The sequence below is a fragment of the Limanda limanda genome, chromosome 11 (genome assembly GCF_963576545.1).
Source record: "Limanda limanda chromosome 11, fLimLim1.1, whole genome shotgun sequence".
Classification (NCBI taxonomy): Eukaryota; Metazoa; Chordata; class Actinopteri; order Pleuronectiformes; family Pleuronectidae; genus Limanda; species Limanda limanda.
This window is the reverse complement of record NC_083646.1, coordinates 5,831,614-5,851,990: the sequence shown is the minus strand read 5'-3', so window position 1 is coordinate 5,851,990 and position 20,377 is coordinate 5,831,614. Positions and strand designations below refer to the sequence as shown.

The 20,377-nt window shown below is 42.0% G+C and overlaps 2 protein-coding genes across 2 annotated transcripts in view; one reads left to right on the top strand and one right to left on the bottom strand.

Moving 5' to 3' along the window:
* Nucleotides 1-8,366, top strand: part of gabbr1a (gamma-aminobutyric acid (GABA) B receptor, 1a) — a 49,242-nt gene extending 40,876 nt beyond the window's left edge. Inside the window, exons 14-18 of the mRNA XM_061081709.1 lie at nt 842-935; nt 2,089-2,216; nt 4,220-4,348; nt 5,598-5,741; nt 8,082-8,366. Of these exons, the coding sequence (XP_060937692.1) occupies nt 842-935; nt 2,089-2,216; nt 4,220-4,348; nt 5,598-5,741; nt 8,082-8,366 (780 nt within the window). The remainder of the gene's footprint in view (nt 1-841; nt 936-2,088; nt 2,217-4,219; nt 4,349-5,597; nt 5,742-8,081) is intronic.
* Nucleotides 8,367-12,088: 3,722 nt separating this feature from the next.
* Nucleotides 12,089-13,749, bottom strand: tnfb (tumor necrosis factor b (TNF superfamily, member 2)). The gene is made up of 4 exons (XM_061081380.1): nt 13,495-13,749; nt 13,326-13,383; nt 13,159-13,218; nt 12,089-12,880 (listed from the first exon to the last, which is right to left on the bottom strand). Exons 1-4 carry the CDS (start codon nt 13,678-13,680, stop codon nt 12,396-12,398), a joined length of 789 nt encoding a protein of 262 aa, XP_060937363.1. The 5' UTR covers nt 13,681-13,749; the 3' UTR covers nt 12,089-12,395.
* Between the last annotated feature and the right edge of the window lie 6,628 nt (nt 13,750-20,377).

The following is a 20,377-nucleotide window of genomic DNA, read 5'->3' as shown; positions in this document are numbered from 1 at the left end:
GCCTCTTTGAGCTCGTGGTTTTTGTTTCACGGTTCGTACAGTCATGGAAAACCTGGAAAAGTCATGGAATTTTAAAATGTGTTTTTCCAGGCCTGGAAAAGTCATGGAAAAAAATAATCTCCCAAAAGTTTTGGAAAAGTCATGGAAATTTGTTATATTCATATTTTCATGTTGTTCATTTTAGGGATGGGCATAATTAATAGACGATCGATTAAGACAATTGAATCGAATGCCTATCCCTAGTTCATTTACGCTGAGTTTTAAATAATTCATATGCTTTTAAAGAAATACGCTCAAAATATAGGCAGGCATACTTGGGTTTGTGTCATTTAAGGTATACTGTATGCCTTGGAATTCTCATTGTTAGTTTGAATACTACATTTTGTCACTTTTTCGTGTAAACACAGAGATTTCACAAAATGTTCAGTCATGGAAATTTGGTTTAAAGTCATGGAAAAGTCATGGAAATCCATTGGTCGAAATGTGTATGAACCCTGTTGTTTGTTATACAGACCCTGTAGGAAGCTGAGCTAGATGTTGTTACCGCTCCAGCAGTCACACCTTTTGTCGGATTTTAAATACCCGTATTTCATATTTATTGGACATCTGATAGTCTATTAGTTCAGTCGTCTGTGTCTCCGTCTTGTCGGAAGGACCTAGTTACCCGAGGGGATCAATGCCTGTGCTGACTGTGGATGTTTGCCTCCTTCTCCGCTCATCGGCTCATCCTCTCTTGTTATCTCCCCCCTCCTCTCTCTATTTCTCCCTCTCCCCCGTCCCTCGATCTCTTTTATCCCCCCCCAATCCCTCTTCTCTCTGCCTCCGTCTGCCATGTGAGTAGAAGTTCACCAAGGAGGCCCCCAAAGAAGACTTGGATGTCCTGATTCAGCCGCTGCTGGAGCACTGCAGCTCGGAGAAGATGAACACATGGCTCGGTATCTGAAGTCTCTTCTGTTCTCTGGTTTCTCAGTCTGTCGCTTTTTAACCCTTTGCCGTGCTCTGGTTCTGGATGTCTTTGTGTCGCACACTTGGACATATGCAGACACATATGCGCACTCGCACACACACACACACACACACACACACACACACAAACACACACACACACACACACACACACACAAACACACAAACACGTCCCTGCAATTCACTCTGAATTAAACAACCTCCCTCGTCCCCCGCCGCCCCCTTACGTTTGATTTATCTTTCTATTCCTCTGCTTCTCGCTTTCCTCCCTCCCCGCTTCTCTTCTTTTTTGTCGGCCCACGCAGTCCCCCTTTCTCTCCCTTTCTCTCCCTCTCTCTCTTGCTGTCTGTCTCTGCTGTCTTTCTTAGCGTGGCAGCTCTTATGAAAGTATAATGGTGCTGAAATTCAAATAATGTGGGTCATAAACTGGGCCATTGCCCCATAGCATTTCCTCTCCCGGAGAAGAAGAGATGGCGCTTTGATATCGTATAAAGAAACAATGGACAGTCTGAAGAAGTGTCAAACTCTCAGCTCTATTATCTTTTCTCCGAATGCCTTTTTTACATATTCAACCTTTGCGCTTGATACTAGGAACATTTCTGGTTTTATACCTGAACCCACTCATACTCCACTCTGGTCTTTAATAGATTATATCTATGTTATAACCCATGTCAAAGCTTAACTTGAGATTTCTGTAGCAATAAATTAAAGCTGACTTGCAAGAGAAAGAGTAGAAAGAAACACAAGATTTTTTGCAGGTGACAAAAATCACGTTAAGTAAGTCCAGTATCATGTTTTTGAATGTCGAGATCAAATCTTCACGCCAGTCCAAAGTCCAAATGTAAATGAGAGGAAAGGTCGGGGGGTCAACCACAGTGGTTCATTGTGTGGGAGTCGTGAATGGCTGCAACAAGTTTCATGGCAACACACACAATAGCTGTTGAGATATTTCAGCACATACCAAAGCAAACACAAAGACATCCAGTTTCAAACACCTATTTTCTTATTGTTTTGCCTTGTACAATTTGTACCCCATTACTTTGAATGACTTCCAGTCTCACACGTCTCCGCCGCCATTCACTCCTTTATCCTTTTCTCTCTCTCCGGCTGTTTCTCCCACAGGTGTGGTTTACGGCTACAAGGGTCTGCTGCTGCTGCTGGGTATATTTCTGGCTTACGAGACCAAGTCCGTCTCCACAGAGAAGATCAATGACCACCGCGCCGTGGGGATGGCTATTTACAACGTCGCTGTGAGTCAAAAGAAAGAAAGAAAGAAACCATCAAACCCGAACTCCACTTCCTGGGTGTTTCTTTCTGCAGCCGTCTGAATAACATTAAATCAGCAATAAGTGTGATTTTTATTGCCCCGTAGCACAGAATGATCATAATATATCCGCGGGGGTCAATCGAAGGCAGCGCCCCCATGATTACCGGGTCTTGTGTTGAGATTTCTGACCAGCGGTTTCACAGCTGCGAAGGCGTAGAAAGCCTGGTTCTCTACGAGGAAGCTGGTTGCACTTGCTCCCTGTCGTTTATGAAAGTTAATGGAGTTCACAGATAACTTAACGCTCCTTTTAATGCCCCTGCACTTTATTTTTCTTATTTGAGTAGATAACTGCCTTTAAGGTTCGCTCATTTCCCATCAATCCTCCGAACTCCCAAGGAGAAGAAGTCAGCTGAGGGCACAGCAGGAATATAAATGAAAACTTTCCCTCTCAGAAACAACCTCTGGGGCCTGAACATCACAGATTGACGATGTAGTCTAGAAAACTACACGCTCGTGTGAGGATTGGCTGGAACAATACGAGACAATACGAGGCGTGTTTATAAAATATTCAAGTTTTTCCACAAGTACGTCTTGAGTTTAATTCTCTTAAAGGCAGATCTCTGGACGCATTTCTGTCCAAATGATAATACTGCCGGTGGAAACTGCTTCCTTGTATGAATCATAAATGTTGATGCCTGTGGAGCAGCGATAGTAGCGCTCGTATCTCAGGTCTCTTTTGTGAAATGAAAACTCGGTGGGGCGTCCTGCTGGAATATGTGTTAACTCAAATCAATAAAATACCAAAGGCTGCAACACAAACTTTATACGTTTCTTTAGGTCTGTAGTAGCTCTAAGTCCCTTAGCTGGAGTGTATACATGCACATCTGCACAGTGTGGGTTGTGCATCTTCTTTGTGTTGCTTGCACAGAGCTTTGTACGCAGATGCTTCCCCGTCCTATGGTGGGAACAGGCTCTAATCTACTTTGCAGCCATCGGTCATAAACATTTTTCAGTGGCTGCTAATGGGAAGTGAATCATCTTAAACGGCGGCACCTTGGATGCACATTACACCAAAATAGCTGCCATTATGCTCACTTTAGGCCCTTTACACAAATACTCGCTGCCATTTCCTGACACTCTTGACACTCTGAAACTTTTGAAATGGATGTAAAATGTCTGGTTTAAAGTGGTTTCTGTCACTTCAACTGCCGGAGGAGTTTTTCTGTTTGGATCAAAAGCCGGCAAAACATTTTTTTCACTTTTTTGTCTTTTTTTCAAAACTGCCATTTCACTGAATTTCCTGTCCTTGCTCCGATCCCCATTAATAAGTAAGAGAGGAGGCGTCCTAACGAGCAGTGGAACGCTTATCAACTTGTTCTTTGTGGATTTGTAATTAATAACTGGATTGATCTCTCCTCTTCCATCAAGGGGAGACGTTATCATTGATCTATCATTCATGGTTATTTATGACGGCTTTAAAAAGTAGCTTGCAGCTCATTTCGTCACATTCCTCTCTCATAATGTGAGACGAGTCCAATGTTATTATTTCATGTTATGATATTCTCATTTGGGTTTTATGATGATGTCAATAGTTAATGTTGTCTGTAGAGGGACCTCCTTCCTCTCTGCTAAGCTGCGAGCTTCAGGCCCTGATGAGATGACAATGTGCTGATTGTCAGCGCGCTGCTGCTGCCGCTCCAGTCATGACTTTTTAATGCTGTTTTCACATGGGAGCCCCCCCCCCCACCCCCCCCGGAATGATAAACAGATGCCTAATGCTTTTATGGATGTGATTTTTTTTCTTCCCTTCTCCTTCTCTCTCGCTCCGACTCCACTTCATCCTCCACCTTCTCTCCTTGAACACCGCTCTGCCTCCTGCTTTCTCTTTACTTAAACCTCACCTCTACCTTTCTCCCGTTCCTTTGTTTCCACCCCTCTCTCTGCTCCCCCCCCTCTCTCTCTCTTTCTGTCTTTCTCTCCCTGCAGGTGTTGTGCCTGATCACGGCTCCGGTGACCATGATCCTGTCTTCGCAGCAAGACGCCTCCTTTGCCTTTGCCTCTCTGGCAGTCGTCTTCTCTGCCTACATCACTCTGGTGGTGCTTTTTGTACCCAAGGTGCGGTGACTCATGACTGATTCCTTTTAGTAACTGCTGCAAGCACACACCGACAATTACACTCCGAAGGTCAAACGTGTTAGTCTCAGTGTCTTTAGGAAGAGATTCCAGCCTGGGCTGCACGGTGCATGAAAACGACCGACGTCTGGAGGTCTGGCGCTTTTCAAAGTGACCTGAACACACGTCGAGTGCTGCACCACATTGGAATTACTGCAACACTAGATATGAAGGCTACTTAAATATGATTGAATATGTCGTTGTTTTGGCCATTAAGATAATTATATATTAATTAAACAATTATTTTGATAAATTTGTTTGTAGGTTTAAGATCTTATATTTTTTTATTAGAGCCCAACCGATATATCAGTTGGACAGACAACAACATTATGATTGACGATATGTTTTGCAGATTGAACAATGCAGGAAAGATGCATTTATGTTACTTAAAAATAGTTTTTTCTGTATTTGTGTTTTTTAGTTTATGGTTAATCTATAAAACATCAATCCTCAGTAAATGTATTTGTCATAAGGGATTGATAATGACATCTCTGGAATCATTGCCAATTTTATTTATTTATATGTCAGCTGATTTATCCTCATCAGAATTGTTTTACCGCCTAATATCGACAATGGCCCCCTCAATTAGTCCGTCTCTATTATTTCCATTCTTCAAGAAAGGAAAAATCTTGTGTCACACCCAAAGTGAAACGCTGAACATCTCTTTATTTGAATCATAACAATATTGCTCTGTGCTGTTTGATATATCTGCTGCCATGTTCCAAAAAAACGTCTTTCAAATGGGTTCCAGGGGGCTCTGAGCTATATAAATAAAACGTATTACTGTTGTTATTATTACATGTCTGGGAGCTATTACATTGATTTGTTTGTGATAAACAGACGAGGAGCTCGTGAGCGCTGGTGCAGACAGAGGAGAAGAGCACCACCTACAGAAACTCAAACTTTATTAATTGTGAAAACACATCACATTATCATCAGCACTGTTTGATAGTCGAGATGCTTCTGGCGGCGCAGCGGTGAGATCTCAGCACCCAAGAAGTCCAAAGAAAATAAATAACACTTAAGATAAAATAACATTTCTGAGCCTCCGGTAAAGGATGAGAGGTTTGGCTGCAAATATTTAAGCCGTGCTCTCATTAGGTGTCCTCTGCAGATGCATTATTCATCCGCTGCGGTGCCATCTCAGGACCGACTTTGTTCTTTATTGACTTCCTGCTCCCGGTGTTTCCAGATGCGGCGCCTGATCACCCGTGGCGAGTGGCAGTCGGAGCAACAGGACACTCTGAAGACCGGCTCGTCCACAAACAACAACGACGAGGAGAAATCCCGGCAGCTGGAGCGAGAGAACAGGGAGCTGCAGAAGATCATCCAGGAGGTGAAGACATTCTACTAACACTCTTTTATCATTATTCATCATGTACATCCACATCCACATGCACATTTCCATATCATTAACATTTTTCCCGGAGACAGACGCTGTACTATACATATATTCATGGGCTTATAGATAATACATGTTCATGTGCTGTATCTACATGTAAACTGTTGATTTTTGAACATGTATATATGTGAATCATACAAACCTCTGGACCTGCAACGCTGCATATTATGAGGAAATGGAGACGCGATACAATCTTATCATGTTTCCTCTGCAGTTGTGGGTTTATCTATTGTAGGATTTTCTTGAAATGGCACGAAATTATTTTTGTCCGATAACACGTGATGTTTCACCAACAGACTGTTTATCTGTTTATCCTCACGAGGTCACAGGGGAGCTGGATTATGTTTAAAACAGCAAATCCTCACATTTGAGGAGCTAGTAGATCATATTTTGGCAGCTAAGAAATGACTGTTAATTCAATTCTGTTAATTTTTTATATTTGTGTAGCACCAAATCAGAACGGTTGTTCTTTTAGTCAGTGTTTTTGGTCCATAAATCATCTGTAAAAAATAAGGTTTGGGTGTTTTACATTCAGGAGAAGATTATCCAGGGTTAATATCGATGTCACTCGAGGTTAGTGCCGGGCTGATGCACTTCAGAATCATTAACGAAGTCAAAGAGTCCTCGTAGTGAACTTTACGAGCTGAAGGCCGACTGGAGGCCATGATGATTTATGTATTGTGGAATCGAGCTAAAGTCCAGGAATTCATGTCATCTCATTCAATCGTTCAGTTCATTCTGTTTAAAGATTCCTAAGCACTGTGATTTACACTTTAATATATCACCAAAAGTTATATTTACTCCTATTATGACGTAATCTATGTTTTAACAGCTGTGTTTTTTTATATTTTAATTCCTTATCTGTTTAAATATTAGCTTCTACAGTACTTAAAGGTGTCCGCAGTAGGAGGTATACATAGTTGAGGGTGCATTATGAAACATTTGTTAAATCTTTAATTACTGCTTGTAAATGATAAATAGGGGGCGGTAGAGTTTAGTGTTACAGTTGCCAGAAATAGAAATGGAAAGTACAGCCAGAATTACACATTACATATATTACCCAGGCCCAACAGTCCCTTTATGAAACCACATTTAAATTGGATCCCACACACTCCAGAACATCAGTCCCCTAAAGATAACACATTTTGTTCTCATCAAGATCCATGAATTATTCTCTGAGGAACCGAGGAAAATATTGAAAAACGCCCTTTGGCGGACGAGATAAACTCAAGGATACGAGATTTGATCTCGTGAGTGAAATTTGATCATTTTAAAATATTGAACGAGGTTTACATTTACAAAAAAAGAGCAGGATTTGAAGATATTTTAAAATGTAAATCAAGGTCAACTTTATTGTCAATTCTGCCATTGAAATGCTGTTTCTTTCTGATCCCAGGTGTAAACATATACTGTAAGTAGTGTTAAACGTGATCGTTTATTCTTTAAGAGAAGACGAGCCGAACTCGGTTTGTTCAATCAAGAATTTATTTAGGAAAGCAATGAACAGGTTACAGCAACGCAATGGGCTTCCAGTACATTAGTTGTATCAGAGCGCCCTGAACATCCGGCATCTGTCTATTTTATAGTAGTAGATCTTCGTTCCTCCTCCTCGGAAGTGCGCACGTGTAGGCCATCCTCCTGGCATTTGGTATACAGAAGTGAAAAGGAAGACACTCCCAATGACGCTATAGTTGCTAGGCAACCTGTTTCCTCAAAAAAAGACCTTGAACCAGCAGATGCAATGTCGTCCAAAGGTGTTTACAATTGGAGAAAAGATTATTATGTTTTCTGCTTCATCAAAACAATCCTGACTGTGTAAACATTCGGATCCTCGAAACCAAAGCAACATACAACATTAAGTCAACAACATCACTCTGTCTGACCTCCTATCAAGACAGCTGTGAGACTGACCATCAATATGACGCACACATTTATAATTTGTAGATTAAACATTAGGAGGGAAAAGGTTATAATTAAATCATTTGCACCAATGCCTAATATCTAGCTAAAACTACCTCCATCTTTATTTGGTAAGAGTACAAATATAATTTGAAATGCTTCTATCTTTACTTGTTTAGAATTCAATCAGACACAACCTATAGTTAAAAAGTTTGAAATTCCAAAAGTAGACAGAACATATCAAGTACTCAAAACATAGTACAACACAGTATTAAGTCAAAAAAACATTTCTCAATCTGAGCTTTGATTCCTGTTTAATAAAGGAAAGTTGACGTCCATGGTCCAGTGATCCCTCTCCCTTCGTTGTGTTTTCAGAAAGAGGAGAGGGTCTCGGCGCTCCGCAACCAGCTGGCCGAGCGACAGTCCCTCCGCAACCGCCGCCGCCCGTCCACGGGCCAGAACCAGAACCACAACGCCCCCCCGCCCTCCTCCCAGCCGGACCCCAAGTCCCTGCTCCCCCCGCCCGGCTACCCCAACCCCGCCACGGACAATCACGCGCTCCCGCCCTCCTTCTCCAACTCGTCCAACCTCTACCCGGCGGACAGCAAGATGAGCCGCAACCACTGTCACAACAGCCAGATCCCGCTGCTGTACAAGTAGGCGTGGCCAGGGGGCGGAGGTGGAGGTGGGTGAGGGGGGGGCGGTAGAGGGGGGGAGGCAGTCACACGGTGCACACAGGGGGGACACAAAACACACGGAGACACTGGGACCATCATCACTTGTTGACTTGAGCACGGCGGTGTGGTGACACCGTTTGAAATGAAGAACACAGGAGCACTTCACACCTGGCTGCCTCCGTGGGGGGGTGGGGGGGGGGGGTCACGCAGGTAACACCCGTCCTCACGCTTTTGATCTCACTGCGTTCAGCTCAGCACCCGAGGTCCTCTGCAGAGGTCACGTGAACGGACAGATCTCTGTGTGGAGACGCAGCGTCCTGGATCTCATCAAAGGAAACATTTGTGTTTGTGTCTTTGCGATGTCGTCTCCATCTTTTGTCTTCAAAGTTCGTGGACTAGACAAGCACATGCAGTAGTGGTTTATATCGTTCTGTAATATCTGATCCGTCTTTTTTCTGTCATGGAGTCGTCGTTTCCAATGATTTTGTTTTACTTTTTCCGGAGCGTTGTTCAAACTGAGATTTACACAAAGGGACAAAGCGATTTGTACAGTTTTTCTTTCCTCCGACGTTTCCTCTGAACGATGGCTGAGCTCGACCGGGTTTCCCTGACAAGTGATAACGTGCATTTGTTAAACAGCCATAATTTAGAAGGGCCAAGGAGCTCAGCATGTTTAGATGTGTGTTGTCTGGACGGTGCATTCGAGTACAGCATCTTAAACACTGAGTCGTCTGCTGGTGTGTGAATATTAGGCCAATTTTAAAGGAGGAAGTGATCAAAGCCTGCTGACGTATAAGGACAATTTTGATAGTTTTGCCATTTGAAATGATGTTTGTATTTTTCGAGATTTGTGTTGTATCTCCTCAGCAGTAAAATACCGTTCTAGTCATCGAATAACTCCCTCATCCGGCACCTAGAGCAGATAGACCCCCCCCCCCCCTGTCCTCTGCCTCAGCCACAGGCACAGAAGCTGATTGTTATCTTATCTAAAAAAATCCAAATCTACGAAAAACCCAAACTCGGCAGAAGAAAACTTTCTTCTTTCTGCCTCCAGAAAAAGAAAATCCTGTTTATATTTGTACAGCAGCGATGTGTGTTGGGATGCGAGGCTTCTACGATGGCTAGTTCTGTACGGATCCAGAGAAAGCACAGTTTTTTATACATGTGAATTTGTTACGTGTTTTTTTTTATTTATAAAAAAAAAAGAAGAAAGGAACGTCGTTTTATGTTTTTCCATAACGGACAATCTGGATGGATGCTCTTTTTCTTTTCTACTTTTCTTTCTCATCTTGCCTTTGAACTGTACATGTATCAAAGTGGGATATAAGTGATGTGACGCACTGTATTTATTCAGCAGTTAATCTGGATATTCTATTTCATTCCTGAGCTATTTCCAGATTTTTTTTTAAGAGCAATGGTCGAAGGTTTTTAAAAATATTCAGTTTGTACTTCAGTGTGCACTTAAAGAAAACAAACTACTCACGCTGTCGTTGGAAAACATCGTAGCTCAGGGCACACGGAGCGGGACAGTCACAGATGAATGAAATGTATTATTTATTAACTGTGCAGTTCATGGATCACATAGTGTAACATATGAATGCAGAGATAAACTAGGAAATGTTCTATTATATTGCACATATATGAAAATATACATGGATTTTGGGATATTTGTACTCACTATATCTAAGATCTCTAAATGTTAATATATTTCAGAGTATGTGTATGCAAATATATGGATAGAGTAAATAAAGTCATTGTTTTTTTCACGTGGTGTTTTTGCTTTCGCAACAGTGGAAAATGTAGATCGAGAAAAACAAATAGAAGTCGGCTCAGAGAACACACACCTCCATGTGGGCGAAAGGAAATCTCGGCTACACCTGTTCTTCCAGATCTGCTGCAAACTTTAACGTGTTGTTTCGTGGCTGGTGCCCCGCCCCCCCCCCACAATATTTCATAGCAAACAGACAACAAGGTACAGATCTCCGTCGAGAGCCAACTGTCTCCTTAAATTAAATCAAGTTGCACCAAATTTCAAGCACTCATTGATATAACTTCTCTAAATGTGTCTGATTAAAGATAAATTATTCTCTTGAGAAATATCAAAATAGTGGAAAAGAACATTTTCCCCCTTTGTCCAGATCCACACCGAAACTTTCAGGATTTCTTTTTTCCACATCCTTCCTCAAAGTTTCATGGAAATCTGCTCCGTAAAAGTTACATCATCCTGCTGTCTGACAAATCAACACGTACCTCTGCCAAAGGTAACGCCCGATCTGGCCATGTTTAAATGAAAGTAAATTCCTGGATCCTCCCGTTTATCCGGATCTTCTGCAAACAACTTGTATCGGCACTTTCTTGGCTCATGAAAACAGTCAAACAAACGAGAGTTTCACTCAGAAGCACTCTTAGCTCCGCCAAGGCCCAACAGCCACATTACATTCAATCAGGCTGCAACAAAGTGCTGATTCCTTATTTATCAAGGTCCATGAATGTCAAAAAAACACCTAATTTCATAAAGTTAGTGACACAAACATTCCCGGCTCTGTTGCTTTGTCCAGTCGGTGTCTAGGCCTACAACATGTCACCGCTTCGAGCCGAGTTTGAATGTCGAGGTTTTCCGGGGGAACTCTCCCTTTAAGCGTCGTTAAATCCAAAATGACATTTTCAGCATCTTTTTATAAACCTCTTCGTCAGACAGCCTTCTAATTATCACAACTCAAGTCTCAACATCCTGTGGCTCTCACAGCCGAGCTTGCTTTTCTAAACGCATCCTCCACTAGATGTCACCAGTTGTTGTTATTGAGAGACTCCTGGTGACCTTTAAGCAGTTTAACTCCTGTCAGGTCGAATAATAAACTCCATCATTTTCACCAGGTTGACCCGTGGGAAGCGGGAGGGAGTTTGCGACACGACATCCAGCTGCTGAGGCCGGTGGGAAACTCGTTACCCAGACAATGAGTGGAAGTTTGAAGATAAATGAAACAAAAGTTGACAAATTGCTCCGGAGTCAATGCGATATGTTGGATGATGTGCGTTTTTGGATGATGACAATGTCACAAAACCAGCTGTGGTGCTGTCCCATGACCCCACAGCACACACACACACAAACACACGCACGCACACACACACACACACGCACACACACACACACTCGCTCCCATGTCATGTCTCTTTCCAGCCGACTGAAGATGAAGTATGTGGTAACACAGGGAAAGTGGTTGGCGGTACGGAGGAGGAGGGAGGTTGTAGGGTGCATGTGGGTGAGTGTGTGAGTGTGTGAGTGTGTGATTGTGCAAGGGTGGGGTGGGGGTGTCGGTGGGGAAAACCCGCTCTGGGCTGAGGCTTCTGTGGGCCTCCACCTGACACAGCGCTCAGCGAGACTCACCAGAAAGAGTAGGAAATTCCCCTTGTCTTGTCTGATCTAACAAAGGAAGTATTTGCTGCTGTGGAGGAATTTCATCCTTACTTTTGCCAAATAATAGACCAGGTTCTCTGTGTGTGTGTTTGTGTGTGTTTGTGTGTGTGTGTGTGTGTGTGAGCTCTGTCTTTGCCAACTCAGCTGCAACCTTTTTTCTTCGGTATGTCAGCGATGAAATTAGTTCACATTCATTGTTCGGACACAAAGTTACAATTCTCTTTCTTTTTAATCAAATTTAATTGAACAAAAAGCATATAAATATAATAATTAACACATAACCCCACCATTTTAAATATATAAATAAATATCAATAAATACAGATCGTAATAGATATTATTGTCAGGAGCGTAATCCTCATGAGCCTTGAACCCTAACTCTGCAGTGTCGTCCCCTGCAGGACGTCTGGTCGACTACAATCTCAGGTCAACATAAATAACATAGAAAAAAAAGTGCCTGAAATACAAATAAGGTTTCAAACTGTTACAGTTCATAGGGATTTTAAAAAAAAATCTTAAATAAGTTTGATCTCAATTGAGATTTCGACGTTTCTACATCACCATGAAGATGAATAGTAATAAAGTCTGTGGAGTCATTTTAAAGTGCAAACACACCAAAGAAGGTTTTGCCGCCCTCGGTCTCCAGCTCCGTGAACATGTTGGTCTCCGTCCACAGTTTGTCTCCTCTGTTCAGCTGGAACACTGCGCCCAGGTAGATGGCGTTGTACCAGCCCTGTCCGTCTTGGACGGCGTAATCCTGAGTCTGGGCGACCTGAGTCGGGGCGATCTGGCACGCCGACCTCACCGCACTCATCAGGGACACGTTGTCGCCCTCGGAATCAGCGTAACGCCAAATCCTGTGGCTGACAGATGTGAGTTTCGCCTCTCCATCCTTGCCCTCGGCGTCGCCGTCCCTGCAGGAGACTCTGAACGACGCCTGGCTGTAGACGAAGTAGAGGCCGGTTTCTGGGATGATGATCTGGTTGTTCACCAGTTCGAAGCCGCCCTGAGCGAACGCTGAGCCTGTGCCGCTCTCCCACACCAGCTTCGCTTTGGAATTCTTGGTCGATGCCTGTTGGCTACCTGGAAGGACAAGAAGAGGTGGAGGAGTTACAGCCTTGAAGATGTCAGGGTTCTTCTCTCCAGGGGTTTAATGCGGGAGTTAAAAATGAACAGGTGCTTTATCAGGAGAGTGGAATGAATAACTAGCGCAGCAACTTCCTCATCGTGCCCCAGGCTAACACACTTCTAAGAGGAAGCGACACATGTCACACAAGTGGAAGACAAGAGGCTGAAAGGCTGTTTGGAAAGCTGAGAAGTTGAGCTCATTGTTTGCTGAGAGCCAAGTCGAGGTGACTCACCTTCTAAATGGATGGCTGCCTTGGCTCTGCTGCTGATCTGCTTTAGTGTTTGGTGGTGATCTGAAGAGAGGAGGACACAAGTTAGTATTTGTCAAAAAAGGCTTCAGACTTCAAGACTTAAATGAACACCCTGAGATTTTAAAACAAGCAGCCGTGCGAATAATCACCTGTTTTGTTCTCATCCCTGTCCATCTTGGTCAGAGTTGCTGTTTGGCCTGATTCCTTCTGGAAGGGGGGGGGGGGAAACCGATTAGATGTGCAAAAAAGCAGACATTTGACTTTGCTGGAGTTTTAAAAATGTTTCTTATCATATTCAGAAAGAGTGCTTCTCCTTACCATGACTTCAGATCTGTTCCAGTAAGTAGAAAACAACAGAACGCCTCCTAAACAAAGGACCGCGATGAAAAGGCCCCCCATCACTTTACACATCCACCCTGTGGACGACGACTTCTCCACCAGGACCACCGTCCTCTCCTCCAGACCCGACTCCACGTCAGCTGGGGCACTTGTGTAATTCACCATCTTGGAAAATGTAAAAACTCTTGGCTGGATGCTGAGATTCAAAGTGGCTGCAGTGTGGTGATGCTCCTCTCTTTGTGTTGCTGTTCTGTCAGAATGAACCAGGATCCTGTAGTATTTATGCAGAGGCAGCCGATTCAGCAGAAGGGAAACTCCAGTGATGTCACAGTGTAAGTGGAGACAGCGGCAGCAGCAGCAGCGAGTGAAACAAACCGGGAGGGAAAGAGAAGTCACAGAATTTTCAGTGGAGTTTTCTCAGAGAGTGGAACAGGGGTTTCGAGGTTTCAGGATTGGAAAGTGGTGGGTTTCTACTTTTGATTTGAAAAAATAAATTAATAAACCACTGTGTTGTGACACACACACACACAGACACACACACACACACACACACACACACGCACACAGACACACACAACCAAACACACAAACCACATTTTTCATGTATTTATACCTCACTTATGTAGATTTATTTTCAGGTATTTTTCACTTTTACCGCAATAATACAATACAATATCAGGGAACTATCTGTACTTTCAACTCGACCACATTTATTTGCTTTACACAGCATTGCATGTTACATGTTTACATATTTCTCAAAGTAATCTGATCCAGTCAGAGCGAGCCGGTGAACAAACATCTAGATCAGATTCAGAAGACGAGTCTCAGCTATTAGGATGAGGTGATAGAACGTTGCATCAGGAGATGCAGTACTTTTAAAAGTACTTTTACTTTTAATGCTTAAAGTATATTTTAAAAGTCCTTGCTCTCTCTTACTCAGATAGAAAAGTTAATCTGGTATTTTAACTTTTTTCCTCGTACATTTCTGTTTATTAATTTATTTACATAAAGTGTTTGACTACTTCCTTCCCTGAGACACACTTGTGTTTCCATGACTTCAGAGGACATTACATTGACTTACATTGATTACCTCACACCAACCTTAAACCTAAACTTTACCTTCACATCACCTTAACTTAACTTAATTTAACTTAACTTAACTTAATCTGAACATTTTGTGATTTACATTATGCAGACTTTCCTTTTGACCCTGTAAGAAAGTCAGATTAAGGTCTCCACAAGTAATACCTGGACCACACACACTGTCTCTCTCACACGAACACACACACACAGACAAACACACACAGTGTTAAATCCATGAAAAACAAACAGTGTACACACACAGACACACACAGACAGACACATAAACACAGTGAGTTCATTACAGAGCCACGGACAGAATGTGAGCAGCTGAGGTTTTTCACTCAAATCCAAAGCTCCCCAACATTCTGAGGTCACTTCTGACCAGATGTTGAAATGCCACAAAAATGTGAAATCATGGAAACGTTCCAAATTTTTTCAGCAGCTATTTAAGTCACACTCGACTCCCCCACCCCCAACCTCCCCAACAGATAATGACACTTTGAGTGTTTACTAATGTGCATCATTTGTCAACAATGATAATTTCTCCCATTACATCATTACCGCTGTTTTACTATTTGTCATTCATCATTTGTTTGTACAGCGTCTGTCTCGAGTGGTTGCTCTCAGGAAACGAACCCTGATTATCTGCTTATAGATGTTATCATTGTGGGTTATCGACATACACACAGTTAAAGTGCTGCAGATTTTCTACTTTTCACAATTTACATAACAAGCAGAATTCAGTAGCCAGAAAAAACCCAGACTCAATCATACCCGTCTCTTATACACATGACATGATTTTATATATATACATATATTAACCATAACCCTAATTTATCCGAAGAACCCGTGGAGAGATTACAACTAATTGTTTCAAATGTCAGTCTGAAAAGAGAAAACTGTGTTAAAGGGAAAACACATTCAAAGCTTCTCTTTCTGTTTCAGAAGTAGGAAATGATGAAACTTGACAAACTGGTTTTTACACTCGTCTCTGCCTCAGTTTCCTCTTTTTACTTTCTCTCTTGACCTCGTGTGTCGGAGACGGAACTTGCTCGCCCCGGCTTTTCATCACACATGCCTAAAATATCCTCGCAGTTCTGTTTTCATGTTTATAAAGAGAACTCGCCAATCTCTTTCACTGATTCCTCATTTGAATTCAAGGGGGACAGGTGCATTTGAAAAAACTACTGATAAATGTGTTTGCATATTAAATCATATAATGTTAAATAATGTTTTGTGCCTCTTTGAATTCATGTTGTCTCTTTTCAGGGTCAACGCTTATGTCTTAAGGATGATTTTCGTCTCTTCGTGTCTGCATAGTGTGTCTTATGGTAATTTGTTTATATCTTTGTGTCAATTTATTGTACTTGAGTGATTGGTTTGTGTGTCTGTTGTTGTTTTCTCTCTCTTTGTGGCTGTTAGAGGCCTCTCTGATTTTTGTCTCTGCTTATTTCTGATCGTTTGTGGTAATTTTTTTGTCTCTTCATGGCCATGTCGTGTGTCTGATTTAAGTTCTTGTGTCGCCTGGGGCCATTTTATGTCTCTTTACAGATATTTTTGTAGTTGTTTTGTGTGTCTTTTAGTAATCTCTGTGTGTTTGTGATTTTTTTTTTCTTTCTTTGTGGTCATCCTGTGCTTCCTATGGTTCCATTGCAGTTTTAAGCGGATGTTGTGGTGTGGGAGATAAATCACACCTCTGGGGGGGTCATGCAATGCATTCCAGGATGCAAATACAAACCAACCGCGCGATGTTGCAAGATGACTTCACTGTCACCGTCATCAAATGCCCCCACATGACACACACACACACACACCTAATTTACACATTCCCTCTGACCAGTTCCCCCTTCTCACTCACCTCTTCTTGATTATTCATATGACGGCTCATCAAACCAACTCATCCGGTGTGATGAGACAGGAAGCTCATATATGGGCTGCGCTCCCAATTGTAATATTTAACCTTTTATCAAAATAATAATACCGGTATCAATCAATTTCATCTTTAACATTGTTAATTGTGTGTTTTATAAAAAAAAAAAAAAAAATTGCAAATTAATTAGATTTATAATCAAAATACAAGTTGCTTTACAAGTTGTAAATCAATCAATCAATCATTTAATCCAATTTTATTTGTAAAGCCCATATTCACAAATCACAATATATCACATAGGGCTGGACAATCTGCACAAGGTGAGACATCCTTCGGTCACCCCCCCCCCCCCCCCCCCCAGGACGGACAGCAGTGCAACAGAGGCCGTGTGCAGCAGAGCACATCAACAACATAACACTCATGAAATAACATTCATGAGAAAAGACCGTGTCAAACACGAGAGTCAAAAGTGAAAATGAAGAATTGAAGGTTGAACAATAGGAAACAGTTGAAAGCTATTTACAGCTCACACAACGGTAAAGCAAACATACAGGAACGAAAACGTAACAGAAAATAAAACATTAAAAGATGATCGAAATAGAAACATCAGAATTAGATTAACATTAATAGCAACATACGTATAAAAAAAGTTGAAGGTGAATTCTGACCCCAAGTCGTTTAGAAATTGAATGGACTGACAGAAAAGGCCCCGGTCACCTGTGGCCCTCAGCCGCGTGGAATGGTGAGTACACGACTTTTCTCTGCAGGACTTCAGGTGTGTCGTAACCTTTTTAAAAAAAAAATCATATCTCACTTTTAAAATATACAAATCCAAAGCAGCCATCTTCAAATTTATAATCATGACCATATTTTGGGAGGGTTTATCTGTTGCTTGTACAAACATGAAGATCCTAAAGACAGGATGTTGTTTTAAGAGCAGATCTCTATCACAATAAAAACTGCTTGCTGCTAAAACTCAGAACTGGTGTCAAAGGAACTTTAATAAGTTATTTGATGGAAAATCTGACATTTTCCTTGAGGAATAAGGTGGAAAACCTTCCCAGAAAATGTGAGAAAATTATATTATGCTGTTTATTATCATATCATTCTTTTTGTAACCTGCACTATAGCGTTAATATATCACCACACCTGATATTCTGTCAGTTTTATCAAGCTGTAGAATCTGTTGAACCTGGCTGAGCTGTATTTTCCGAGTCAGAGGTCATGTGTAATGTGTAACTCACAAACTCCCACTGGATTCCTCCAAGAGACAAATGGCTCTTTTCATGAAGTGGGGGAAACTAAACCTCCCTCAGTTTGAGCGCTCATATCTTCGTGGCCTTTCCCCTTCCCCGTGTGCCTGGGGCTCTGCGAGTCCTCCTCTAATCGTATGCTGACATATTCCCCACATGTAACTCCCACTGCAATGAAAGCTTTTGTTCTCCAGCCGAATTTGGTTTTTTTTGCACACGGATTGCATCATTAAATCCCAGGATTGTGTGGTCATCAGGCAGCGGAGCTCTGCCACTCTGCTGACGAAGATCCCCTCGGGGCAGGAAGGAAAGGATGGGAGGAAGGAGGGTGGGGTGGGGCAGCAAGGACGGAGGAAGCGATGGAAGGAAGCTATGGCAGGCCATTCAGATGTCCTGTTTAGGCGAAGAGCTCTGTTTTCAGATTGTGACACAATCACAGGTGCAGGTTTTTGAAGAGGCATAAAACGTACATAAATCCACATCAGAGGGTTTGGTTTCACTCTGATCGTTTGCTCTCTTTAGTGAAACCATGAGAGGGAGTTGAGAGAGATTAAACTAGGCCGGAATGAGGTTTCACCACAAAGGTGGCTTCCGCTGCAGCTACTGTGAAGTCTGGTGGCCCACAAGCCTCCAGCACGTCCCCAGTGCGTTACACTTTACCCACTGTAGGTGTTTCACCTCCTCAGTTTCCAATATGAATTGATTTGAAACCCAGAAGTTCTGATTTAGATCGTTTTTACATGATCTTTTGGCCATGGAATGAAGTGATACTCTCAAACTCGGGGGCATGTTTACAGCATCAAGAAATCAATTTGACTAAGTTATACCGAATATATATATATGCTGGATTTAGCAGGAGAAAATGCCTCAGAGAAAAAACTATAATAAGTTAGAAGAGGTTAGAAAGTCGTGTGTGTGTTTGTGTGGGTCTGTATGTGTGTGTGTGTGTGTGTGTGTGTGTGTGTGTGTGTGTGTGTGTGTGTGTGTGTGTGTGTGTGTGTGTGTGTGTGTGTGTGTGGGTGGGTGTGTGTGTGTGTGTGTGTGTGTGTGTGCATCTTTATGTGTATGTTTGTGTGTCTGTGTGTATGTGTGTGTCTGTGAACTAACTGAACGTTGCCCGTGAGGCTAATTTGAACTTCCACATCACTTGTGCTATTAAATTTCGTTGGCAGGATGTGAACAAATTCAGATTTAAACTGTGTCTGAATAAGTACGACATTTTTTAAGAGCAGAAAGTTCTCCAACACAATTTAAAGAACAGACACAACAGCTTTTGTGAAATCAAAGAAAACCAAACAACAGTCAAATGTAATTTAAACATTTTCTTTTCGAATTTGTGTCTTAGTTTTTTAGTTCCTGTCTTTATTCTTGTCAGTAATCATAACACTTCAAGTCAGAGGTTTAACCCTCTGAAGTCAACGCTCTATTAATATCTATTTATTTCACATGGAGACGTTAAATGAAAACCAATTAAAAGTCCTGATTTGTTCCTTTCATACAATATCTCATTATTTGTAGATCATAATCATAGATTGTAAATAAAGGTGCTTCTCCACTCTGGTTCCTGTCCCCTCTGCTAACATGGAGGAGGGGGGATTTATGAGCTATGCTGCAGCCGGCCAGCGAGGAGTGATCAAGACGCTTTGGCTTCACTTCAGAGGAGAAGTCATGTCGTCATGCTGGGTATTTTTAAACTCTCTATCCGACATGGATCAGTGGAGGGAACCTCCCTGCTCATAAACACAACAGTTACATCATCACATCACCTTATACAGTTGTTATTGTGAATGTGCATTGTGAAATATCACTTATCTGTTCACACAAAAGACACAAAGCAACAATCGCATTTATCTGGATTCATGCTTCAGGACACACATCAAAAGTCCAATAGTCACTTTTCTTTTGGGGAAATACTAAATAAATGCTAAATATTATTAATTAAAATACATAACAGAAGTCAAACTATAGATGATATGCGTTACAATCTAATTTCTAAATCTTTTTTGTTGGATGTTCTACAGACAAATAGTCTCTGTTTTAAATTAAAGTTAAACAAATATATAAAAATCACTTCTCTTACGTCTTCGTCACCTTTGCGCTTCCTTACAAAACCTTTCACACTCTTGTTCTTTCACAGCCTGTGTGAGAGTAATTGAATTTTGAATCTAGGAGAAGCGTTTACCTGTGAATCAGTGATTGGTCCTTTCGGCACAGTTACAGGTGACCCAGGCTACACTCTGGCTGCTGATTGGTCGACTGAGGCTAATGACTTGTTGGCTCCTGTTTTCTTGGAGAGAAAAAAAACAACCCTGTTGCTAAATGGATTTTCTGCGAGTCACCGGAAATGTACCGGCAACACGTCACGTTGCTATGACAACAGGCTGGAAGGCGCGGGGCCGGTGAAGCAGTGGAGGTCATGGAGGTCATGGAGGTCATGGAGGTCGGTTCCTGTCAAACCCAAACAAAGCTGCGGCTGCAAGACGTCGGTCAGACGTGAACACACAGTGACGAGACACATATTTATAGATTCTGTGTAATTTACACTTTCCTAAGATACGATTACATCCAATGTCCAATGTTAAATATCCATCAATAAACTTAGAATAGAGAAGCTCATGCTACAAATGAGATAATAATTCAAACCGTGGCTTTTAAT

Excerpts from the sequence above, each read along its gene's own strand:
- tnfb (XM_061081380.1), bottom strand. The coding sequence starts at position 13,680 with ATGGTGAATTACACAAGTGCCCCAGCTGACGTGGAGTCGGGTCTGGAG. Across the intron at positions 13,384-13,494 it reads GGAACAGATCTGAAGTCATG|AAGGAATCAGGCCAAACAGC; the intron begins GTAAGGAGAAGC and ends CCCCCCTTCCAG. Across the intron at positions 12,881-13,158 it reads GGCAGCCATCCATTTAGAAG|GTAGCCAACAGGCATCGACC; the intron begins GTGAGTCACCTC and ends TTGTCCTTCCAG.